This window comes from Galendromus occidentalis, unplaced genomic scaffold, assembly GCF_000255335.2.
Source record: "Galendromus occidentalis unplaced genomic scaffold, Mocc_1.1 scf7180000075883, whole genome shotgun sequence".
Lineage (NCBI taxonomy): Eukaryota > Metazoa > Arthropoda > Arachnida > Mesostigmata > Phytoseiidae > Galendromus > Galendromus occidentalis.
This window is the reverse complement of record NW_003803873.1, coordinates 67,044-92,164: the sequence shown is the minus strand read 5'-3', so window position 1 is coordinate 92,164 and position 25,121 is coordinate 67,044. Positions and strand designations below refer to the sequence as shown.

Genomic DNA, 25,121 nt, shown 5'->3' with positions numbered 1-25,121 from the left:
GCTCACAAGGCGGAAATCGCGGGTCGAGTATCCACAGCAAAGGCGTAAAGGGAACACTAGATCCACCGCCATGCGAAAACTGAAGAGGCACCGTCCCCGAACTCCGTCGAAAAACTCGAATTCGGTTGCCGTATGCTTTGCCCTTGTCCCAAAAGATTCTGTATAGTCGGAGTCTGTCCCTGTCGGCGATGAGAGATCGCATCGGGAATTTCGGCCGTCCTCGTTGAGTACGCTAGACAGACGTCAATGATTGGGAAAGTCCAAGCGTGTGGATTTTGTGAACGAGGTGCGAGAATTTCGCAAGATCTCAATCATTTAGCGACCTGAAAGTGGGAGCGGGATTATTCCTCGGGAGATCATTCGATGGTCCTGGTTTATACCCGGTCTCCATATACAGGTACCCAGCGCGAGCTCTCGTGAGGGATACTCCCGATTTCCCAAAGCTCCGAGGGGGGGAGCTCAACAACCGAATCAAACGCCCCGAAATCAGACGCAGACTGGTTGCTCTCGGGAACGCTCAGAATTTCTCGGTGCCAACGGTCTTTGCGAGAGCCACAGGTACAAGTTCGGGGACTGAAACTCGGCGCTCAATGCGCCGGATAGGGAAGTGTAGTTTTGAAGTCATCGTTTCAGAGAAGAAATGTGACTCGAAGGCATCCGCAGCATCAGCCCACGGCAGTCCTCCAGCGTCGAGGGAGTGCTCGGCCTGTCACAAAATGAGAAACAAAAGAAGCAAGCTGGAAGAATGAAAAGGTCGCGCCTCCGATCCCGGTTCGAGGGGACTCGGACTCTCAGAAGAGTAAATCGCATCTCCATGAGGAGTCGGTGAACGACATTCAGGCATGGGGCGTTTCCGAGAAGCTCCCTTTAAAAGATCGTCCCGCGGACGAGAGTTAAAGCAAGTGAGACGAGGAGCATCTGTCGGGAAGGGGAACGGTGCGAGCAGCAAGAAAGAATCCGACGTGCAATAAGCGCGGCCTCGGAGATTAAACTGGACGCCGACGGCCCCACGGAACCAGCGATTCCGGGACGTGCCGTCAGAGTGGGATCCGGAGCGAGGGAAAGCTTGCCAGATACACCGAGAGCTCCTGTCGAGCTCTGGATCCCATGCAGTAGTGGGAGTTCTCCCGGGCGAACTGGAAGAATTGGTTCCACGTTCCACGATGTCCACCTTGAAATTGTGCTCAGGCGCGATAGCGCGGAGCCTCGCATGACGACGCGTGTAGGATCTCGGGGCTATCCGCGCGAGCCAGGAGATATCGCCGAGAATCGTCGGCGAAGATCACGACCAGTGCCCAGCCCTAGCGATAAGGTCCGGATCTGACGAGGTTCTCAGACTTCCGATAGACAGAAGGCATCAGTCGTCTGATCGACCTTGAATGATTACATCACCAAGAGCTCGAACGGCGTCTTACATCATTATCTCATGAATGGCATCACAACAGAGAGAGACTCGACAGTGATACGATCCACCGGTAGCTGGAGCTTCGTAAATCCGTAGCTGATACCCGTTATAGGAAAAGAGGTGCGCAACGAAATAGCGAAACAAACTCTAATCGTGAGCATGCACCCCGAGGAATAATCCCTCCAGCAATCGCTCTCAGAATAATGAAGCGGTCGATCGACGTTCGGGTGAGGGAGAAGTTTCGCGTTTGGCAAAGTCTGCTTAGCTGAATCCCGTCGAGTCCTTGTCGTGATGTGCCCTTCGTGAAGTTCCCTTATCCGAATTAGACTCCTTGGAACTCGTCCAAGCCCACAGTCGTCTTGAGGACAGCTAATGAGCGACGACCTATTTTCGGACATTTTGCGGCCTGAATTTCAGATCGCCGAGCGAATAGTCGGGTCTGTGATCAGCGACGACTAATGTTATACATATTGAGCAGTTCAAGGTTGCGCTATTCTGATTGGGGAACCGCATTCCACCATTGAGGTTCTCCACACATTCGATCCGGCCGCAGACGGGAAAACGCGACCGCTTCACCTCGAGAGGCGATCTTTCCGGCGTTCGAGAACACCTGCCGTCGGCCTCGATGAGCTAGTTAGCTCTCTTCTCCCGCGGAACGTTCAATCGCTCTAGATTTTCGATCGGAAGAAGGTTTGAACCTCTTCTCCCGTGAGATAAGATTGCAAATCATCCCCGCCCTCGTCTTTCCGCTGGAGAAGCCTATCAATCTGATCTGCGTCGATCGTCATCGACCCAGCGTTTAAACGGCTTATTACAGGGATGCGCTAATCGATTTCGCGCCGTCTTTTCGATCTAAGGTGCCCTACCGATTGTTCCCGCTGGCGTCGACCTCGGCCATGGGTCTGAATGACTTTTTGCTGACATATTCTCCTTTGCATGCGGTCGTTGATCTTCATGTATCCGAAGGAACTGGTTTTCCCGCGATCGAGAGCACAGAGGGAAAACAACCACCAAGTTCCAGGGCTACCCCCTGAAACTTGGTTGAGGTATCCGATCCGTCGCGTGTTGTACTTCTCACAAGGGCGAGCCTCCGAGGTCGTGTCCTCCGCGATTTCGCGGTAGCAAGCATCAATCGGCGATATCGGGATTTAGATATTCGGCGATTGACGAGGACCGATCGAGACTTGCCTCAATAATCAAGTCTTATCAGTCGATAAGACTGTTCATCATGCTGATAAGCAGCTTACTGGAGTAGCCTCGACGATCTTCGCCCAGGATCGCTCATTTCGAGTACGTACCTGAAAGTTGAATCCCTCGAGTCGAAGCTCCCGAGAGCGACAAGCCGGAGTTCAACATCGCCGCTCATCACTCGAGACATCGATCTGGCGGACGAATGCATACATCAAAATGGCGAGTAGGTAGATGAGCGTGAGGATCCCCGAATTCCGCCGTGAACGTCAACCGAGGCTTTTCCGCCAAGAATGTCGCCCCGAGCAGCGAGTTCGCTCATCAGGTGGATCCCTCAACCCATCTCGGGAGGGTCGTCAATGGACGGGCGCCCAACCCCCTGAGCACCCTTCCAGGCTGTGCTTTGCGGAGCGGAGCCGAGATTCCTCATCATTGGTGGTCAAGCTAATCGTGGCAGCTGGTCCAGATTGATGGCCTTAGCTTATTCTTGAAACTTATTTCACCGGCATGAAGTTCAAAAAAGGAGAAAAACGCTTAACATGCAATATAGGTCAGGCTTCGGGCTCGTGGCTGCGCGTCGATAATAATCGATCCGACGCGCTACTCTCAAGACGATCAGGAGTTTTACTACGAAAATTTCCGGATCTCTCTGGGGCGCGACTCATTCGGGAGCAAGCGCACGGGTGGCAGTCATAGCTAAGAGCTGGATTGAGAAGGTTAGACGATTTTCAGGGAACTCTGGCTAGCACGTCGGTCTGGCTCCGCGGTAGCAGCGCGAAAGGCTTGAACTCCGCCGATAATAAGCCTCTGACTTTCACAACGCCCCCAGGAATCCGACTTCTTACTCACTTAGGAGCATTACGTGCATGACCGCCCGCGGCTGTCGCGATCACGGTCTCTCTTGAGCTTGCTGGAACAATCCCGCCGAACAAAAAATTACGTTTCTCGCATGCAGAGGGTATCTTCGTTCTGTTCCGGCGGAATTACGTGTCAAATGGAACTACAGCGCGGGCCCCGAGCGCTCTGACAGCCAAGGATTCGGGTCAAGCTCGCAGGGTTTCTGGTGGGAACAGGTATCGCTCTGCTAGTTCCGGAGCTAATTCGAGAAGATCCGATTGCCCTCACCGCGGAAGAAGCGAGTCGAGAGCGGCTGTGGAAATTAGGAACGAAGCTGAAAAGCTTCTATGATGACATCGCTCCTTTCTGGCCGAGCGGCTTGTGACCTTTAAAAATGGCCGCCCAAACAAACTGGACGAGTTTGTTCCTTGAATCGAGCACCCCGCCGCAGCAACCGGAGGTGGTGAGGAGTACCCTGGTCGATGGTGTTGCTCCCGCTGCCATCGCCGTCGTTGTCGACGCTTTTGCTACTGGAGAGTGCTCAAAAAGAAGACAAAGCTCGCTGGTAGACTTCCATCCAGAAGATAAGAGATACGGGTACAAACATGGCAGTGGGGAGCCGTTCCGCATTGATTTTGGTGACAGTTTCATTCGTTTTGTGGGTTTCGGGTGCAAGCGCCGAAGTGCTATTCAAGATCAGCGATTCGAACCGGAGTCCGGCGACGGCCGTCGTCTTGCGACCGAGGGAGAAACAAACGGTCGAAGCCGAATGCCCGGATGAAGTTTCATTCGTGCTCTTCCAAGCCCACACCAAGTACGGAGCCAACGTCACGCTATCGTACGACGAGTACCCCCGCGGCAACAACAGTCACAGCTCGCGGAACGCCGGTTTGCTCCGGCCGTGCTCGGACGCGAGAGTGTTCCTCATCAACGAGCAGACCTCCAGAAATTTGACTGTTCTCTTGATAGCGGTCGGTTACAGCAAAGTTGACCCCACTCCGGGCGGCTGTAACATGGAGTTTCCTGTGAGGGTAGCCCCGTACCTCAGACTGAATCTCTACTCACCAACGGAGATCAGCATCGACTTCCAGCACGCCCGCGCAGGCAGCTTGGCCACGGACAAGGCCACTTGCCAGGAGAGTTTTTCCGCGCTCCGTTACGAAATCTATCTCTACTACATGGGTCACAACGAGGACTACCACAAGGCCCTGCAGCTGATGAGCGATGCCCACAAGATTCGCAAACACGCGACCAGAGTCCACGCCACGCTGGATTCACCGAAAACGAGGAATATCTTCGTCGCGTATCCGCAGAATCGCGCGATTTACGGCGTGGTCGTCACGCAGATCTATCGCAGTGGGTACTCCACCGCCGCCGCTTACGTGCCCGTAGCGACCCTGGGCTGCGGCGATTATCCTTTCTTGGCGGCATGCCGGACATCGACGGGTTCGGTGATAGCGTTGGCCGTTTTTACCGCCATGGCATTGTGCATGGCTCTTGCAGGACACCGTTTCCTCAAGACCCAGATCGCCTTGGCAGCGTTCGTGCTCAGCCTCCTGGTGTTCGAACCCCTGATGGACCCCGTTGCGAGCGTGGCCCTGGCCGCATCCGTCGCAACACTATTCCTGGGCATTTGGTTCTTTTTCGGGATCCCAGTGATCGCCGTGATCCCCTCTGGTTTTCTGCTGGGTCTTCTGATCACGGCGATATTCTTCTTCACGCCCGTTGGAAATCTGTTCATATTCAGGTCTGTGTTCGCTTATCGAACGGTCACGATTTGCACGATGTTGAGCATAACCGCGCTGCTTCTACCCACCACGCAGCTTCTGAGCATCGTAGCCTCCGCCGTCGTCGGATCCTTCAGCAGTCTGTACGCTGTGGACAGAGTTTTCCTCCATTCGACCTTCTCGAAGATTGTCGACGTTGCCAGGGCCCGCTTCGAGGCAACAACATCCATCCATACTCACAATCAAGTACCGTTCGCCGTAATCGACGTCATTCTCATCTGTATATGGCTCGTCCTTTCGCTGACCGGTATCGTTGTCCAATACAAGGATACTCTCGAAACGGACCGAGAATTCCCAGTGGCTCCGGTCAAGCTGCTGAAGCGCTACCTCAAGCGCAGAAAACGTGGACGTCTCATCTGCACTTGTGCTAGCCGGTACGACGACACGTCGTTCCTCATGAACGACAACGACGACGAATTACCGTCGCCTGGCTACAGCACTTTCCATGGACGGAACATCCTAATTTAGGTATCAGATCCGAATGCTGACACGGATGAATAGTGCTCGAGAATTTCGATCTCGCGTGATGCGCGAGCCCCAAACCAAAGCTTGTGATTCATGTTCAAGTCCCGAGACGAACGGATCTGACTGCTAACCGAAGATGTTGCAGCGTTCCGGCGCTCAGCCCGGTTGATGAAGTTTCTGATGAGCTGTCTTAGCAGCTCCAGTCGTAATTTATTTCTATGAACTCCAAAGCGGAACTGTAGAGGGATAAAACGTCTGAGACGGAAGGGGAAAACGTACAGGGTGGATAAAAGTCATATTCTCTGTAAATATATTCGATGAATCATGATGTATTTTCGAAGAGCGTCGCAGCCAGCTATGGATGTATCGAGATAGGTATCACGGATTTAGAATGAATTCGCAATCGATCCTCCCGCCGCACCGGTCGGGCTATGTTGAGTTCGCTCTTCCGCGAGAGAAAATGCTTCCTGCGGTTGTACGTTTAAGGTCGGCTCGGTTTAGCCTTAAGATTCCGGCTGCGCTTCCGAGGAAATCGCGGAATCGCACGAAGTGAAACTCAATTAATCTGCGTCCGAGCTGTTCTGACCGAATAAACGTGTGCCGTTCACGCGGATAAAATTTCACAGACCTAGCGTTATTCTTTCATGCATTGATATTTTTTCCCCCAAGTTTTCATCCCTCCTGCGATCACGCGAAACGTATCGCCCGCGCGAGAGACAAAGGGCCGCAAGTATTGAAGACAAATGCTCCCAATTCTGTGGCACAAGTTTGTCTACCGGCCGGCGAGTCGGACCCTGGCCGAACTCCTGCCGGATACTGTCATCGGGAATGGACATTCCCTGGTCGTGTGGCTTCCACGCGACGAGAGTGACTGTGCGGGAACCGCGCCAAACAAATACGCTCCGTTCCCAGTGCGCTAGACGTTTCAACCTCTGGAGCCGAGCATGTCGTGGGTCAAGTGTCACGTCTTTCAGATCTGGATGCTCTGAAAAGCCCCGAATACTTGTGTGTCGAGGACCTGTGTCCACGATACGGAATTGGACGAAGGCGACGATGTACTGAAGCCGGAGACCCTCTTGGAAGCGAATTTCCGGGAAGTCTTGCGGAAAAGGCGTCGTGAACAAGGCTCTCCAGGCGAGTTTTCCGGCCTGTTGAGCAAATGAGGAAAATATCATGATGACCGTATCATGATCTTTTCGAAATCGAGCTGGAGTGCCAATTTTCAGATATTACGATTGGTCCATCCCTCGAGTGCGTGAAACTTGAAGTTTCTTCGCTCATGTAGGAATGCTCATTTTGTTTAGAAAGGCTCTTGCCCAACTTTGACAGCTGTCGGGCCGCTTCCATTTCAAACGAGTAGCGGACAGATGCGGATCGTGGCTCCCACCAGGCCGTACGGATCAGCAGTCTAGATCCAACGGCCAGTCGGCTGCAAAGGGAACGCATTTCGCTAAAGAGTATGTGATATCCAACGAGGATCCGTTGAATTGAATGATCTGGGTCCGGAATCGGTGAGCGCCGACGACCAGATGGACCAGGGTAATGGAGCAGGCCCCGAGTTGGGTGACCTGGACTTCCAGTACGCCGATGCGGACACTCTTGAGGTTAGAGCACTCTCATGAATTTAGATAGATGGTGCGCTCTAATGAATTCCATCGAAACCATCTCGCTGCGTGATATCGTCGCTTAGGAAAGGTCCGCATGAAGATTTCGGTCGGAGCCAGACCAAGTCGACACGGCAGCTGAGGCCAGCATCCCTCCGAGAGACTCGCCGAAAACAGCTGACGAGCTCTCTCAAACGATTTTGCGACATGTCCCTGAGGATTCTTCCGGTCGGGAGCGCGTGAATGTCACGCCAGAATCCCCTTTTCCCACCCCGATAATCAGCCCGTCAATTTTTAAATATCGTACTCATTGACAGTGATCTTTTTCCAGCTCGAGATCGCTGAAATTTATTCGTACTCCGAGAAGAATGAATTCCAGTCATGTGCTCAGAAGTTTCAAGAATTTTCGACCGGCTGGAAACAGGACAAGAAAGTTTCTGTTGTCCGACGACTTCTCGAAGCCGCAGAAAGCGCAAACCCGAAAGTTCGCAAGGATGCCGTTCGGGCGATTCTCTACGTGGCACAGGTTTGTGATCGTGTGCCGTCTCCTCCACCATAAATTCGGGAATTCCTCGAAACATCGAATCAGATCAATCCGTGGGGCGAGGCTCGTGCCGCCTCGTAGTGGATGATCCCAGTCGTTCGGGCCAGGATATTGCGAACGAACGGATCCGACGGAGGCCTTCTCCTTTCACAGGGCGCCTGGGCGGAGCACGAGATCAAGGACACAGACATGTGCGACCGGATACCTCGGGTGATTTCGAATATCCAGGAGAACTGCTTGCTCCTGTATCGCCTGGGGGCGTGGCCGATCCTCGTGCAGCTTCTGCGCCTGGAAGCAGAAAAACCGCCCCCCAAATCGCCCCCCAACGTAGCCATGGGGGATTCAAGAAGACTCCGAGACATTCTGACCACCATGTGCACCATAACCGAGGCGAGTATTGCGCTACACTTCCCTTCCATCATGCTATATCAGAAACCAGTGTCAGGTGACGGTGGGACTCGAGCTCTAAGACCACGCGAGTTTCTTACGGGATCCCGTCTATGCTCTTCCAGGTGTTTCGCCACATCGGACCCGAGAGTCCAGCGGACGAAATCGCCCTGAAGAAAGCTTTCTGTGACGAATTGTCCGGCAGCTTCGATAACAACGAGATCATGGCCGTGATTCTTCTGAAAATGATAACGGCTTTCTGTAACGGGACTTCACAACACTTCCCTGTGAAGAAGCTTCTGTTGCTCCTATGGAAAACTCTCATCCTCTCGCTCGGAGGAATCGAAGACTTGAAGAATCTCCGAGCGGCTGCTAGGGAAAAGGTTCATTTGCCACCGGCCTAAAACGGAATAGGGGGAGAAGAAGGACGAAAAATCGAATCCAGTAGCGGGTACTCGGGACGGACCTATATCCTCCATGTCCTCCATTCTTGAATGATCATCGGAAATACGATGTTCTACGTTTCCACAGGAAGGTCTGCCTCCCGGCCCACCCGACACGACCGATGTCGTGCGGACGATGCGTCCCGCTTCGCCCCCGGCAGCTCTCGTCGACATGATCGAAGTTCAACAACAACGCAAGTCTTTCCGGATGCAGTTCAAACGGCAGAGTCTCGTCAAACAGAGCTCAATGGATGACCAAGAAGCTGCGAACAACGTCGAAAATCAAATCGATCCGACCGAAATGCCGGATGTTCTTCCCGACGAGCCAATCGCGTATGTTCAGCCTGAGAGAGCTCGAAGTTGTCTTCAGACCCCTGAATGTTCCGAAAGCTCTCACGACATTGGTTTATTCCGAAGACCTCTTTAATAGAGTTCGTCTGTTCCTTCCAGAGAACCTCTAGTCGTTGGCGAGACTCAGATTGCGCACTCAGAGTCGGTTGAAAAAGAACCGAAATCTAAGTCGTCACCTGAGAGCAAAGAGAGACGCTGTTTGCCATGGCAGCCGAAGGCTGCCCTGAGAGATATAGATAATTTCCTAGCTCAAGCTCGTATGAAGTTCGTGGGATTCCAGCTTCCGAACGACACGTGAGTCCTTTGATCATGTCATCGGATTCCTTTCTTCTATCCCTTGAGTCTTGTATCGGTCCTTTCGCGTCGATAGATACATATGGGGTCGCAATAAGTTGAACAAAATTAAGTCTTTGCCAAAATAGGACCACGCTTGCTGGCTTGCCCGAGCCCGTACACGAGGGCCTCAGAATTCTCGAGAAGCACAAATACACACCTCTCAGCGAAGTTCAGATCATGCTCGAAATGAAAATCGAAAGACATCCGTATACCCATCCGATTGATTTGGCTGACACACCTATCGAAAGGTAAATAGATTAAGACCGTCCCCCGAGTCACTCGGACTGAGCTCATAACCGGAGAGAGGTCCCTGCGATAGATCAATGAGGGCACCTCATCTTTTCCAGACTCTACCAGGCTCTACTGCCGCACATGCCGCAGCATATGATCTCGCTGTTGAAAATCCTTCTGGCTGCGGCTCCCACGTCGAAGGCGAAGACGGAGTCGGTGAACATTCTCGCGGACTTGCTGCCAACGCACGACCTCACGGTGGAGAACTGCATGACCACCGTTCAGAGTACCGTGTTGGCCGCGGACATCAATCGACACAAAGAAATACTGGTCAAAGCGATTTCGGCGATTCTGCTTCTGCTCGTGAAGCACGTCAAAATTTCGCACTGCCTGCAGTTTGAATACCTCGCGCAACAACTGATGTTTGCCAATTGCATCCCGCTTGTACTGAAATTCTTCAACCAGAACGTTGTTTCCTACGCCGCCGCCAGACATACCCTCCTGGCGTTCGAGTTCCCTAGAGTGATCTTAGAAAGCCCCGGAGAATTGACTTCGGAGATGCTTGAAGGCTCCACGGAAGTGGCGGGGCAATTATACTGCTGGCGTAACGTCTTCGCCTGTATCAACCTTCTGAGAATTCTGAACAAACTTACCAAAAACAAACACTCGCGGGTCATGATGCTTGTCGTCTTTAAGAGCGCCCCAATACTCAAGCGTGCCCTCAAGGTGCGTCAGGCAATGCTTCAACTGTACGCCCTCAAGCTGCTGAAAATGCAGACCAAGTACCTGGGCCGTCAATGGCGAAAGACCAACATGAAGACCATGTCGGCTATCTACCAGAAGGTTCGCCATCGCCTAGGTGACGACTGGGCTTACGGAGGCGATCTCGACGCGCGGCCGTGGGATTTCCAGGTGAGGGAGCTGTTGAGATGCCATGGCTCGTTCCATTGATTTTTTTCCAATCGATCCGCTTCATGACACAAGAAACTCTTTCTTCCAGGGAGAAGAGTTTTCGCTCCAGGCTGCCATCAACGATTATCACAGACGCCGTTACGATCGGCTGCCCGGCAACCAGAACCAAGGCCTGGCTAACGCTCTTGATTTCTCCGATAAAGACCCTCTGCTGGACATTACCCCCGTGGACAACTGCTTCCTCTCCGTGCTGGGACGGCAATTCGAGCTACTTCCTGATTTCAAGGAAAATTATCGCTATTGGCTCAAATGCCAAGTGTACGACGTCTCGATCGAATGGGAGAAATTGCTCGAATCCCCGAACCTGTAAATCCATGTCCGAAGCTAATACTATACAAAGATTGTCCGACGATAAATTCTGTCGGACTCAGCTTGTCGAAATACAAACGAAAGAGGCTGACAATAAATACTCCCATCTCGGAATGCCTCATGTTTATTATTATCATATCCGGGAGCGGCTCCATTCGGTCGCGATCTCCACGCGGTTGGCGAAGACCATTCGGATGTTCGTCGAGGCTCTTACGCTCAACCGATTGCTGCATGCAAAACCTCGTGGTCCTATGAGATAAGGCACGTTGAATGATGGTCCTGGGCGTTTTCTCCAGACGAGCGACAGTGGGAAAAGCCAGAAAATCGGAAGGGAAGCCCTATTGCGCGGGAGTCTCCTTCCCGCAGTGTCTGACCTTCTTCGGAATCCTTGCCTCGAATGGCTCGAGGAACGATCTGAATCATGAATTGTAGAGTTCCGTAGTCAGCATCACAGGGGCGAGCCATTTGTTAGTGATCAGCCGTCCATTGACCGCTATCGTTCGCGGGTCGGACACTCGGAGGGATTTGTACGAAATTTTCACGTCATTCCGTAAAGTCACACAATGGACTTTCGGTTCAGGACCAGCTATCGCGATTGTATCGCCCACGATGAAAGCTTTCCCCTCATCCAAATTGAAGATGCTCACGGCCACGCAATCCTGGTTTTCGTCCACGGCGCAACACGTGAACGCCAATGCACGACTACTCAGCGTCGTGACGACCTGTGGAAAGGAGACACATTATGTCGATTCCGATAGCGTGGTATCTTCCGGACCAAAATCCACACCATAAGGAAATGACAGGGAGCAACTCGACTGTCTCGAACTCACTTTCAGAATGATGTGCCAATCATGGTCCTCCGACGTTTTTTCCCATTCGATATCTCTAAGGTCCTTCCTGGTCGTACCGAAACGGTACAATGATGAGGTTTGATAGTCTTTAGCATCTGCTCCAATTTCTTCGGTCGAAGTTTACCCTTGAGGGTGACAGCTTCATTCACATCATTAAGATACATCTCGAGATTTTCTATCTTCTCCAAGGGTACCGTCCAGGTGGGGTTGCATTTGTGCGCGTTATCGTAGCTGGCCAAGGCCGTCTGGAAATCTTCCGTGTACTTCGAGGCCTCGGCGAGACTGAAGTGGAGGTCGGGGTCGTCGTTCTGACTCTCGTCCGCCAAGGCTTTCCGATAGCAGAAAAGGGATTGCCGAAGGACTCGCTCAGGCTGCCCCCCGTAGAAGAATGCCGTGAGGTAAGCATTGCCGAGATTGAACCAAGACGCGCCGTCGTTGAGATCGATCTCCAGAGCTTCCTGTGAGCGTTTGATGCTCTCTTGCAAGCTGGTGGGATTTATTCTGTCCTGACTCCGCATGACTTTCGAGAGGTTCCTGAGTGCCACCTTGTCCTTCACGTGCTTCAACACGCATTGGAAACAGTTCACAGCCTTGTCAACTTGATTGTTCTTGTAATAGCATTCGCCTAGAGCGTTCCACGCCTCAGATAATTTGGGATTCATCTTAACGGCTTTGTACAAGTATTCTTCCGCTTGCTTCGAGTACGTATTCGAGGCATTGTGGACTCGACCTATAAGCATGAGGCATCGAGACTTCTCCGTGCCTGAGGGAGGGTATTCTTTGTATTAGCTCGCCGTCGTCGTCGAATCTTGTGTTGGACCCATTAACATCATGAATGAATTTACAGCTCTGATTCATTCGGCACGAGATGACCGTGTTTTATATTATATGTGGATTGAAGTCAACTAAAAGAATCATCGTCGGTGACAGATGTTTTCTTACCTCTAAAAGTCGACAGGAGCGGTTCATATACTTGCAGCAGCTCTTTGCCCTTCTCACTGAGCATCTCCTCGAAATCACACTCTCTACATTCGGGGTGTTCTTTGTAGAAGACTTTCCGTTTATGGTAAAAGTCGTTCACCGCTGTAGCGAATTCTTCCAACTTCCCATCGGAATCCGGTGTTTCTTCTGTCATGTTCTCCAGAACGCCTCTGACAGGAGTACGACAGTATGATCGGATGCGTCTCTCCCAGAACTTGGTCCGCCGTGAGATACACAATGTGAGCGAACGCCCGACTCAGTTCTCCCCGAGATGCCGATCATTGGTGAAGGGGAGGTTGGGGACCATGATTGAAATATTTTGCGGAATGAGAGCACAGATTATGCAACTGTCAGAAGAGAATCAGAAACTTGGGAGAATATCGCGGCTCTTAAGTGTTGTTTTCATTGCACACGAACATATCGGATCAGCTGGCAGTGATGATGATGATCACCATCATCATGATGGTCATGCTGTCTGCTCGTATCCCGCCGCCGGGTCGGGCGGGTCGGATCTCGAATCTCGAAGCAGTATGATTGTCACAGACGAAAAACCCATATCGGAGCGCGGCTCAACGGTTCATCAAGGGGTCGAGTCTGGATCGACGGGCCTATCGGTCCGCGACTAATGCGTTTTCCAGTTAGTTTTGGTAAAGTGCGCTACGAGTGAGGGGCACCCCATCGTCGACGCGCGTCTGCAGAGCCGCGCCATATTTAAAGCGAAAAGCCGTTGGCGGTTTTCGTACACTTCGAGTGGAGAGACAGCCCTTCAGAAAAAAACAAAAGATCCTAGACGGAAAGGGTCAGAATCTTCGGTCTTTGATGAAGTGGAAGTGTGCCGAGTTCGTAAGCATTCTCGAAACTCAAGAATGCTCTGAGCATGACTTGGACTGACCGCGATGATCGACTTAACGAAAGAACTCGGTCAGCGAATCGAAGACTACGAAATCACAAAGCTCCTCGGCAGAGGTGGCTTTGCCCATGTCTACCATGGCACCTGTCGGAAGACTGGTGTCGATGTTGCAATCAAGGTATGACCTCCAAGTCACATTCTCTTTCCTCTCACGTCAAATGAAAGCATTTCTAGTGAAGACCCGTGAGCCGAATGAATTCCGAGCCTTCTGATACTGTGTCGCCCTGACGTTCGTTCTTTCTTCCCATACCAGATGATCGACAAGGAGCAGATGCGGGCGGCGGGACTCACTTCGAGAGTGCAGCAAGAGGTAATTTGAGTTGATTGAGTGGGTGTGGATTCCCGATTCCTCCATCGGAATCGATTGCTCTGTCCGTACACCTGTGACGGTTCGTTCCCGCTCTCATATTCGGAACTTATCCCTAACGACACAATTTCTCTGCTTCAAGGTCTCCATACATTGTCGACTCCGGCACCCGTCAATCGTCGAGCTGTTGACATTCTTTGAAGATGACGCGAACGTCTACCTCATCGTGGAGTTCTGTCACGGGGGCGAAGTGCAGAAGTACTTAGAGACGCGTGAAACATTGAGCGAGACGGAGGCTCGGCATTTCCTAGTGCAGGTCGCACACGGAATGCAATATCTACAGAGCCACAACATCTTGCACCGAGACCTTTCACTGAGTAATCTCCTCCTGACTCAGGATCTACAAGTGAAGATCAGTGATTTCGGTCTAGCTACCCAACTAAGGTACCCCTCCGAAAAACACACGACAATGTGTGGAACTCCAAACTACATACCTCCCGAGATCGCGGCCCGCTCCGGACACGGGCTAGAAGTTGATCTGTGGTCGTTGGGATGCATGCTGTACACTTTCCTCACTGGATCGCCGCCATTCCACGATCCCAAAATTCGGTCCACGCTAACGAAAGTCGTCATGAGCAGTATCCAAATCCCCAGCAATTTATCGGCGGAGGCTCGAGATTTGATTGGAAAGTTATTGCAGAAAGATCCTAGACAGAGGATCCGACTTTCGGAGGTGTTGTCGCATCCCTTCATGTGCAGGAGCGTGTCCCTTCTAAATAGGGCTCGCCTACCGGTGCCCTCCAAAGCGTCGAACTCTGCCTACGGTCCCAAACCCAGTGAGCCCCTGAACACTACTCGTCTCAAAGCCACGCGAATCAAGTCCGGCAAAATGATGCTTTCCATCTTGGATACTGGTGAGGTGGTCGTCGAGTTCCTCAAGGGGGAAATGATCAACAGCGTGCTGAGAGTGTCGTCCGACGGACAGTGGATCGTTGTTTACCAGCCGAGGATCGCCTGGCATCCGACGCAGGCTGCAGGACTGCCGTTGGATGGTACCGACGACAGATTCTCCTTCGAAAGCTTGCCCAAGATGTTATGGAAGAAATACGCGATTGCGTCGCGTTTCGTGCACCTCGTCCGACAGAAAACAGTGAAAATAATTCTATATCAGGTAAGTCAAGATGAACCCTCATATGTATCCGCCGGGACACGATCCGAGGGAATCAGGAGAAACAGGAGAATGGTTCGACATGGTGACGAGAGGATTCAAATAAAGAGAAAACTCCTCCGCAGGGTGATTCTGCTTGCTTCCTCATGGAGAATGGCGATGTTGAGATCAAAGATGCCGGTATCGCCGGGACGCCGAAGAAAATTGTGCGACAGAAAGACGGTACTATCAAGCTGAACAATCAAGTTGTTTCCCCATCGTCGATAGATGCTAAGGATTGGCAGTTCCTACAAACGGTTGCGCTCAAACTATCGGCTCTGGAAGAGTCCATCTGCGCAGTCGATCCGAGTCCAGAGATGTTCCCGGCTATATTCGGTCGACGCACAACTACGAATGGAGACACTTCGACGAGATCCAACCTCACCCTCAACACGAACTTCACATCACTCGTCGACCGCAGCCCGGAGTCGGTGCAGTCTTCGAAACTCGTCAAAGCTCGAGAGGTTCACGTCGACGGTCTCGGAGTGGCTAGGAGGTTGCCTTCGGGCGAGATCATCATAGAGTTCTACGATCGAACCAAAGTTGCCATCGAAGCTCCGATGGCGGGAAGAGCGAGCGAGTTTTGTTTCGTTAATCGAAACGGTGTTAAAACATCCTATCCGGAGGGCAGTTCTATCCCGATCCACGTTCGGCAGCGCCTAGGACACCTTCCGAGAGTCATCGACCTATTGAAGTAGCGCAATCGGTCGAATGAGTACATATACCCACGAGAAAGTCATATTTTGTACAAATTCCTGGAATACGATGATTGAACAATGAATAAAGTCGGTCGTCCGAGCGCAGATAGAGTTCTTTGCAGGCGACGAGGGCGGAGGAGATTTATTTTCCGTCTGCCCCATCGTCGGCCCGGATCACGATGTGATCCAGCGACACCGTGTTGATACAAGATTCCAATGCGGAATTAATGCTGATATGTTTGGCCTACGGTTCCCGCTCGATTCCCGCCGCTCTGTCGCGCGAGCCACGATAACGATATGGCTCCGCTTTGAATTACTCCGAATTGCTAGAGCACCTCACGGAGAATTGAGCCGCTATTGTTCAAACATCCCCCATTACGAACGCGGTCGGGTTGACGCCTCTGAAATTTTGAATTTCGCGCGCCCGCTCTTTCCTCCTCTCCCTCGCATTCTAAAGATGGCTTCGTTTGTTTTGAGGACGGAGCTCGCATAAACCCACCGCGTTTGGGGAAACGAGCCCGTTGAACATCTCACAGAGTCAAATCATCCCTCTGGCAATCCGAATTCCGGATATCGCGCCCATCGGTGTTGAGAATTCTCCGCGTGATCTCTACTGGGTGAGATTGTGTTCCTCCGCGTGGAGCGCAGGCTTCGTTGTCGACGGACTCCGCCGGTGGGGAACCGCATGATCCGAGTCGTTGTTGAGAACCGACGAAACAAGTGGACGAGGAGCAGGCTTCGAGGCTCTCATAAGCGGGGAAGCGTGTCTGAGTCCCTGTAGTAGGAAAAAACGCGTTGCGACGATTTGCTGAATTTCACTTCCCAAAGCGGCAGCGGCGAAGACGACGACGTGCTTCATTGTACGTGCATCTGCAGCCACAGAGAAGATAATTGCGGGAGCTTGAGCGTGGTCGAACAACGGTCGAATAATTGCCACCGGTTGAGAAAGCGCGTGCGGCGACATCGACAGAATCACGAGCAGCAAGAGGTTAGTTTTAAGCGGCGGTCCGCCGATTGGATTTTCGCGTCTTAGTTTTCTTCATGAGCATTGTCTCCTCCACACCCCTGACTCAGTGACTTCTTAGAGCCGGAAACGTTCTGCCGTGCTATCGAGTGGAATTAGACGTGTCGCGGGAGGCCGCGTGTTCTGGATTACCTTCCTTTACATATCTTCTGGCGAGTTGACGCGCCAGCGTGTTTTGCATTTCGCGTACCATGAGTTCAAAGCGTCGTTCGGCTCTCAGCGGTTCGATCGCATCGAGAACGAGACTACAGTGATCACCGATCACATATATTTCCTGCTCATCATTCGGGAAAACTCGATGCCTCGTCCGTTTTTAATGATCGGCTACCCTCCTAACGAACGCGCTACCGAAGATGACCCGCCAGTCATCGCGGTCCGAGAGATTCTCTCGAGAATTTTTTATGCCTCGAATCCGCGGGACGTTTCGCTGGGGTTTCTGAGATATTGATCGCACATGGACGGCGATCGGAATCGGCGCGACTTCGAGCTCTGAAGTGTCCCGTACCGCGGGGCATTGAGGGTGCGTGCTCATGGGTCTAGTCCAGCGGTTCACGGTATTGCGGCACAACCTTGATCCAATCGTTGGGCTCCAGGAGAGCTATTGGGAGTACCGGGTCTCGCAGCGCGCTCTCCCTGGGGAATCGTTCCGCGTAGAGCAACGACATACCCACTTGAACTGAGCCCGCCTCCAGCGGTGTGCGACGAATCTGTCGCGATAGTCTTTCCATTGAGTTGCGCAGCGTTTCGATTAAGCGGCAAGGCATCGCCACCGTTCCGAATATTCCAAAGGTCACGCTAAGATTTAAGCGAGCAAATGGTCCGAATCGTTTGGAGGGTCCACCCATCCGTTGTTGGAATGAGCTCAAATGAATAATCCGTTTTTGATTGCGGCGCGTATTACAGATTTGCGGAACCAACAGAGCGCGCGGTCGCGTAACAAGCGTGGAGCCAAGCAGCGAAGACTCGGAACGAACAATTATACAGGAGAAACGGGAAATTTCATTCGACGTTCGGGATTAGAGGAAAAATCACGACCCATTGTCTCTCTCGCTCTCTTTCTGATCGAAGCAAAGACATCGGCGTGTGAAAATGGCGCCCACGAAAATTTTCGTTGGTAGCCTCCCCGAAGGCACTTCTACGGACGATGTTCGCGCGCTCTTCGAAGCCCACGGTGAAGTTCAGGAGTGCGACGTCATCAAGGACTACGGTTTCGTCCATATGGCTAACGATGCCGATGCTCAGGCGGCAATCGCTGCACTCAACGGACACGAGTTTCGAGGCGTTGCTATCAACGTCGAGCAATCTCGATCCCGCGTGAGACAGAAGCCAGGAATGGGTGGGAAAATGACGTGCTTCCGGTGTGGTAAGCAAGGTCACTGGAGTAAAGAATGCCGAATGGGCGGTGGCGGCGGCGGCCCATACGGGGGCGTTGGGTACGGCGGTGGCGGGGGATTCAGAGGCCAGGGCGGTGGCAGACCAACCCCCTACGACAGACGACCTCCCCCGGCGTTCGAAAGACGTGGTCCGCCCTCAAACTATGAAGTTCAATATGACGAAGCTCCTTACGACCGACGTAGACCCTACGATAGATTCGACGGCAACCGCGGCGTTGGTGGCGGCGGCGGGTACGACGATTATGCCAGAGGAGGAGCAGGAGGAGGTTTCGATCGGCCCGAGTTCGACGACAGACGCATGGACTACTACGCGCGACGAAGCCCTCCGAGAGATTACTATAGACCGGAGCCTGCCTACGCCAATGGCGGGCTCAGAGGCGACAACCGGAGACCTCCTCCTTACGGCGCCGAGCGATTCGGCGGTCCCCCACCCGGAAACCGATACGGCGGCCGATACTAAATCTAGCAGTTCGGAGAAACTCCCATGAGCGGCCGCCCGATTGCGTGCCTCGGTGCGTGCGCGAGAATCATCGTAGGCATGTTTCGTTTGTGGCACTTCCTGCATTTCCTTACCATTCCGCACCCCTGGCTCGGGAGCCCTGTCAAAAACTCATCTGATTCCGGGGATGCCCGGACGCTCTTTCACCACTACGATTCCTTGCTTTCTCCATCATTGTCTTTCCATATCGAACTTACTTTAATCCCGGAAACGGAGCGTACGATATTTTCGATGTTTTGGTGAACTTCTCGAAGTCGATGGAGCCCTATTCGCGCACTTGAAAATTCCGGAGCTGCGGTTGCTCTCGAGAATCGGTCATCTTGTCCACGGACTGGGGTCGTGTAATCGTACCGCAGATCAAATGAGTTCCACGAAATTATGCGGGTTTGTGGAATCGCTACATCGAGATTTCGGCGGATGTTTTGGGATTTTGTCGGGTCCAAATACGGGATCTGGCCTCTGCGGACCCCCCATTCCTTCCCTCCCCGTACGCGGCGTATTAAGTTCATTGTATCCATTCACATCAAGATCCCCCACGTGAGTGTCTGGGATAAATAAAAAAAGGAAGACCTGCCCTGATCAATGGAACGAAATTTTGTCATTATTGTGCTCGAGGAGCGACCTCTTCTACCATTCATATTCGTCTCTCTCTCTTCATCGTCTTGACGCATAACCTCGTCATTCACGAAGGAATTATCGATTCTTCCAGTAAGCATCCTCAGTAAGACGGAATGGCGATTCACGATCGTAATTCGTCATGGACCACGAGTGACGACGCGCGGTGATTAAAACTCGACCTTTTTATTCGATTTTTGATAACAGGAAATATAGGTCAATTAAAACTGGACATCCTTCTGAAACAAACTCGAAATGCGAAGCGACGAATGCAGAGCCATAAAATGTGAATATACAACAATTCCGATCGAGGATTCGAATGAGAAAAAAGAGGATTCCCATGGCACTCGTCTCCTTCATGAGAGAACTCCGATATAGCTTAGCCGCAAGTACGGAGTAAGTTTTCCCGAAGGTACCGTAGGAACATGAAACTCCCACTACGAATGCGTCTGGATTCATCGGGAACGAATGAACTCAAATAGCTCGTTTCCCTCGATTTTTCAGAAGTTCAAGGGTATCTCCAGGTGAGGAGGATCCACCGGGAGTGGAGCTCTTATCCTGTTTTCCGCGAGTAATTGACGCAAATACTTATTGTCTTGCTCCAAGGCGTTGCAATAATCCCTCTGGGTCATCATTTTCTGTTTGAGGTCTTCGCGAAGTTGAATTTCTTTTTCCAGTTGACGCTCGGCCTGCATCTTGACCGTCAATACTATTCCTGCAATTCACGGGAAAAGCTCGATAATTCGTCATTTCAATCCGCTCTCGACGAAATTCGCACCCCGGTCCAATCGGATTGCTCAGAGTTCCGCCGATAGATTTTCCGGCATTCCTTGTCTTCGGAGCTAGCTCACTACGGAATCGCATATTCTTTCGCATAACAGGCGATGTTCGGAGGACTGGATCGATTCGTTCCCAGCGAAGACTCCGGAGACAACGCCGGAGCACGTCCAAATATATGTCTCGTCAGAAGCTCCGGAAGGCGAGTAGGTCGTGCACCTGGACACGCGTAAAGGCTGCCCGACCAAAAGTTCGTGTCAGCAAAAATCACAAACATGAGCTGACGTCGTGCCTGCGGAATCCGGCTGAGAGACACACATTCGACGGTAAGGAGGGTCTCCTTCCTCGTCGATCGGGATAGTCGATTCCGCTCCGGGCTCGAAGGTCCGCCTCCGAATCCTCGGCCCAACAGTTCGCCAAACTAGAGGCTTGACTGTCAACCGAACGGAGCCACGTTCGATGTCGCTAGCGGAGGAGTTGCAGCAGTTGTGCCGGTATCATCAATAACATTCCTCTCTGTGCCTTCTTTCTGCGCGAGAAACTCTGCTCCTGATCTTTGTCCTGTGTTACTGCTCGACCTCCGATCATGCCGAACTCCGGTACGGGAATCGTGAAACGGATCCTCGTGACGGGTGGTTCCGGACTCGTAGGACAGGGTGTCCGGAGAGTACTCGAAGACCCGGCAAACACTCGACCCGACGAAGTATGGATTTTCCTCTCGTCGAAAGACGCAGATTTGCGCGACGCAAAAGCTGTAGAAGCTATTTTCGAGAAGCATAAGCCGACACACGTTCTTCACTTGGCTGCGTTCGTGGGAGGGCTCTTTCGGAACATGCAACGCAATCTCGATTTTCTACGCTTCAACTTGGCGATGAACGACAACGTTCTCAACTCAGCATTCCAGCACAATGTGACGAAAGTTGTATCTTGTCTATCCACCTGCATCTTCCCCGACAAGACCGAGTACCCCATAGATGAGAGCATGGTGCACAATGGTCCCCCTCATCAAAGCAATTACGGTTACTCTTACGCGAAACGTCTAATCGACATTCAGAATCGAGCCTACAACGAACAGCATGGCCGTTTCTTCACGTCGGTCATCCCGACGAATGTTTTCGGTCCTCACGACAATTTCAATATCGAAGACGGACACGTTTTGCCTGGCCTGATTCATAAATCTTATTTGGCGAAGGAAGCCGGAACGCCGCTCACAGTCTGGGGCACCGGAAAACCCCTCCGCCAGTTCATCTACAGTCTGGATTTGGGCAAATTACTGCTATGGGCCGTCCGGGATTATCCGGAGGTAGAGCCGATCATTCTATCTGTTGATGAATCACAGGAGGTCAGTATCGCTCATGTCGCTGAGATGATTTGCAAAGCTATGAACTTGCGCAACGGTATCGAAACGGATCCGACGAAGTCCGACGGACAGTTCAAGAAAACTGCCAACAACGCCAAGTTACGGAAGTACCTGCCATCGTTCGAGTTCACTCCGATGGAACAGGCCGTGAAGGAAACTGTGGACTGGTTTGTTGCAAACTTTGCTGTCGCACGGAAATAGAAACTTAATTCACCGCAGCCGTCTTATCATCAAGCGAATGTGATAATAAAGAGCCTTCGATACAGTTCAGTTTCTTGCAAGCGGAGCGCCAGTTCTCGTGGAAGGAGGCTGCTACTTCCCCGTCGGGTTCGCCAGCTCCGAGGGAGCGTCCGTCGTCTCGACCGCCTAGGTTTTCACGCATGTGGATTCACGATAGAACTCCGGTCGACAGTTCTCGGCGCGCAGTCGTCGGGGGGAGGGCGGGGGGTGGTACGATGAGATTAGTGCGTCAAGTCCTGTGATGATTTTGTGAGATATGGGCCAGCTTACCATTCAACAGACGGCCCACTCGCCATAACCTGAGCGTAATAATTAATCCTGAGCCGATTGAGGCTGCCGACTCCGTCCGGTGGAATGTGAGATCGAAAATTAGGGAAGTCACGACGATGAAAGCGTCGAAAACCTGCGAATTTGATTTTTTTCAGACTGACAACCCGCTGCTTATGGTAATATTCATGAAGGACGAATGATATTCGAAGTTATAGGGGGATGATGCGTCGGAATGCACACGACATGCAGCTGTTCCATCGGACTCGCCTCGAGTTTGTGTTTGAAGAAATCGATGCAACCGAATGCGTAAACCTTCACGAAGATTTCGATCAGAAATATGAATAAGACGGTGATCGACAACCTACGAGCCCACTGAAATTGAAGGGGCGTCATCCTGGACGGCTTCCTCAGTTTTGCAGGCACGCTACTCGGGATGGGGTGAAAGGCTATCGCTCAGTAGAAACAGAGAGATGATAATCTCGATGAACTCTTTTTTCTGACACACGATACGAATCGACTGGTATCGACTCGAGAGAGAAAATTTTGCATTCCAGAGATACCCACATGAGCCCATTGGCTCTCTGACAATGAGTGCTCCGGTAGTTCGAGGATATTCGTTTCCAAGAACTTCATTTCGGCGAGAAGCTCAACGATAATGAAGATGATATCCAGGATGATCAGTACGCAAACGATGAGCTGGGGAGTCAGAGAAACCTTCAGAGAGGATATACAGAGTCCCATCTAGGAGAGAAAAAGCTACAATGCGAATGCATGGGTTCGATGAGAATGCTGGATTAAAATAAGAGCTTGAATCCGTCTGCTTTCGCGCTTCAATGACTTTCAGCCAGGCGGAGGGTTGCCCGTGAACGGCTGATAATGAGGAAAGAACGCGTCTCATCGAGCGGATCCATTGAGGTAAACTTGTCGGAGTGAGGGCATTAATGATTCGAAGCTTCGATCAAAGCTTATGTCTATCCTGAGCCTTATTACTATTCTCTCTGTTGCTGAAAGTCAGCATCTAACAACAGATCCTAATCCTAGCCTCTCACTCCGAGAAATGGCTTGATCAAGATCAGAATGATCGCTGTATGTCGACGGATAGCTCACTTGGAATCGTTGGGAGTGCAGCAGGCGGCGGAGACGTTCGCGCCCGTTCTCATGTTTCTTGAGGTCGGTGGCCGCTTCAGACGGAGGCCCCCGACTCACATCGGTCAAGTCAACGCTCGTGATGCTCATGACATCGAAGGCAATCGCTTAAGACACATCAGAAGCAACAAGTTCACCCCACTCATGGATCATCCTAAGCTGTTCGACTTTTCGGCTCCGATTCTTCCTGCAGCGCAGTCCTTCTCCTCTGGAGAGAAGCGAACTCCGACAGTGAGCGATGGCAAAACAAACCAGACACACGATGATGTGACGCTCTGGAGAGGGCCCGATGCGGTCTGTTGTCAGTGGAAAGAGCATGACGCTCTCCTCGGTTTTTCAGAAAGTGCCACTGCATATGCTCGGGAGCGCAGACGGTGCTCCTCACGGGCCCGACGGCACTACCATCCACTTTGGGTTAGTGGCCCAGAGGCAGGCTCGTGGGATGGAGTCAATCAAACCACCACGCGCCGAGCTTCGTTCTTCTCGACGAGATATTCCACAGGGGGATAAGATATTCTTGCTCGTGCACTCGTTGTAGGCTCTTGACTGTGGAGAACGCGGGCCAGCCGGTCGCCGGTTGCCCGTTCGCCATGTCGGCACGCCTTCCTAGAGAAGAAGGTTTCCGAGCTCGGCATCGGATTCCTGCTGATTCCGTTGGATGGGTCGATAGTCAGACGGCTCCGGCACGTGAGTCATATTGGCGAATGGCGGTGATCGCCGGCCGCTGGGCACAGAGAGTTCGGAAGAGAACTATTATTTGTGGGAAGAATTATTATCATCCTCTGTAAGAGAAATCCGGATATCATCACAAACGAACGTCTTCTGATAGGAACTATCTCGATGGGCTACATCATATGATGCTTATGAGGAGACTTCACGCGCTGGGTCTCAACCCTTTCGTGGTGAGCCTGATGCGAGATCACCCAAGTGACACAAACTCCAGGGTTAAGGTCAATTCTTCTCCATTCTTTGGCTCCGATGCGACGCCGGGCTGCCCTCTAGGCAAACACGCTCTCCCTGCTCCGACTTCATTTGTACATCGACGGCATCGCATTCCCTCAAACGTCTAGCATCTCATTCACGCAGAAGATTCGATAATGTGGTGCCCAATTGCAAACGACTGTTCGAGCAATCTACCCTGAAGTTCGATCAGTGGTTCCGACGTTCAGTGCACATGAGAGGTCATGGCATTGTCTTCCTCCGAAACTGTCGTACTCCGGCTGACCTCACCTCCTCCGACTGCACCCTCGACGGGATTTCCTCCCGCACAGCAGCCTTCAGTCGGAATCTGGGTCACCATGACTGCGAACATCAATTTGTGGCTCCGAATCTCCTATGTTGTCCGATCGGAGCTCGCTCTAATGGATCTCTCATCGTCTTATGCTTGATCGTCTTGATCAAGAAGGATCCCGTGCTCTGCCTTTGGCTGTGCAAAACTTTGGCCAGGTAGCATCTTCCTCTTCAAGTCACACCGCTCTCCTGTCTAGAGAGCAACTACGACCTCGTCAAGAAGTCGATCGGAAGCTGTCCAACGTCGTTCCATACGGATTTCGGGCTCTGGGTGTACCTAACTCCAGAATATATCATATTGTATTGCCAAGCTCAAAAGACCTTCCGGAGTTCGGCGACGATCGCAGGCTAGTTTTCCCGTACGGAGCAACCTTTTGAAGGAGAGTCTTCGCGAAACTCCTCCCTCCGATGTGAGAATAAGTTCAATCTCGAGGATATTCCAACCCTTTCTTGAATACGGCACGTGCTTGACTCGAAATCATATTGTCGGATGGGCGAGACTTCCCTCGACGAGCGGATCAAGCGGGCCGAATCGAAGCAAGGACTTGCGCCCGTGCAATGTATTGATGCCGTGGTTCGACGCGATTTCTTTCCTCGCTGCGCAAAGACTTTCGCGAATCGATCGGGAGGACTGACTGAGCGGCTATCGCTTTGTTCTAGGAGCTGATTACTCGACATACCGTCCGCATAGTT

At 52.1% G+C, this 25,121-nt stretch overlaps 7 protein-coding genes across 7 annotated transcripts; 5 read left to right on the top strand and 2 right to left on the bottom strand.

Moving 5' to 3' along the window:
- Positions 1–4,035: 4,035 nt before the first annotated feature.
- Positions 4,036–5,685, top strand: LOC100897760 (transmembrane 7 superfamily member 3-like). The gene has a single exon (XM_003738316.1). It carries the CDS (start codon positions 4,036–4,038, stop codon positions 5,683–5,685), a length of 1,650 nt encoding a protein of 549 aa, XP_003738364.1.
- A 1,413-nt stretch (positions 5,686–7,098) lies between these two features.
- On the top strand, positions 7,099–10,948 carry Strip (striatin interacting protein). The gene is made up of 9 exons (XM_003738300.1): positions 7,099–7,286; positions 7,618–7,812; positions 7,984–8,220; positions 8,343–8,600; positions 8,749–8,993; positions 9,111–9,305; positions 9,434–9,595; positions 9,695–10,490; positions 10,579–10,948. Exons 1-9 carry the CDS (start codon positions 7,212–7,214, stop codon positions 10,858–10,860), a joined length of 2,445 nt encoding a protein of 814 aa, XP_003738348.1. The 5' UTR covers positions 7,099–7,211; the 3' UTR covers positions 10,861–10,948.
- A 31-nt stretch (positions 10,949–10,979) lies between these two features.
- LOC100897615 (tetratricopeptide repeat protein 5) lies at positions 10,980–13,112 on the bottom strand. The gene is given in 4 exon segments (XM_029113009.1): positions 10,980–11,581; positions 11,690–11,769; positions 11,772–12,473; positions 12,653–13,112. Coding segments are annotated over 4 exon segments (1,278 nt in total). The 5' UTR covers positions 12,846–13,112; the 3' UTR covers positions 10,980–11,278.
- Positions 13,113–13,391: 279 nt separating this feature from the next.
- On the top strand, positions 13,392–15,914 carry LOC100897467 (serine/threonine-protein kinase PLK4-like). Its single transcript, XM_003738314.3, has 4 exons — positions 13,392–13,719; positions 13,855–13,911; positions 14,051–15,079; positions 15,202–15,914. The coding sequence occupies exons 1-4, from the start codon at positions 13,588–13,590 to the stop codon at positions 15,811–15,813; spliced, it is 1,830 nt and encodes a 609-aa protein (XP_003738362.1). The 5' UTR covers positions 13,392–13,587; the 3' UTR covers positions 15,814–15,914.
- Positions 15,915–17,926: 2,012 nt separating this feature from the next.
- LOC100897325 (RNA-binding protein lark) lies at positions 17,927–18,691 on the top strand. The gene has a single exon (XM_029113005.1). The coding sequence runs from the start codon at positions 17,927–17,929 to the stop codon at positions 18,689–18,691; it is 765 nt and encodes a 254-aa protein (XP_028968838.1).
- An 859-nt stretch (positions 18,692–19,550) lies between these two features.
- Positions 19,551–23,378, bottom strand: LOC100897180 (voltage-gated hydrogen channel 1). Its single transcript, XM_003738312.2, has 5 exons — positions 23,100–23,378; positions 22,557–22,688; positions 22,260–22,364; positions 21,993–22,125; positions 19,551–20,060 (listed from the first exon to the last, which is right to left on the bottom strand). The coding sequence occupies exons 1-5, from the start codon at positions 23,226–23,228 to the stop codon at positions 19,846–19,848; spliced, it is 714 nt and encodes a 237-aa protein (XP_003738360.1). The 5' UTR covers positions 23,229–23,378; the 3' UTR covers positions 19,551–19,845.
- Positions 20,443–21,718, top strand: Gmer (GDP-L-fucose synthase-like protein). Its single transcript, XM_003738299.2, has one exon. It carries the CDS (start codon positions 20,709–20,711, stop codon positions 21,681–21,683), a length of 975 nt encoding a protein of 324 aa, XP_003738347.1. The 5' UTR covers positions 20,443–20,708; the 3' UTR covers positions 21,684–21,718.
- Positions 23,379–25,121: the final 1,743 nt, after the last annotated feature.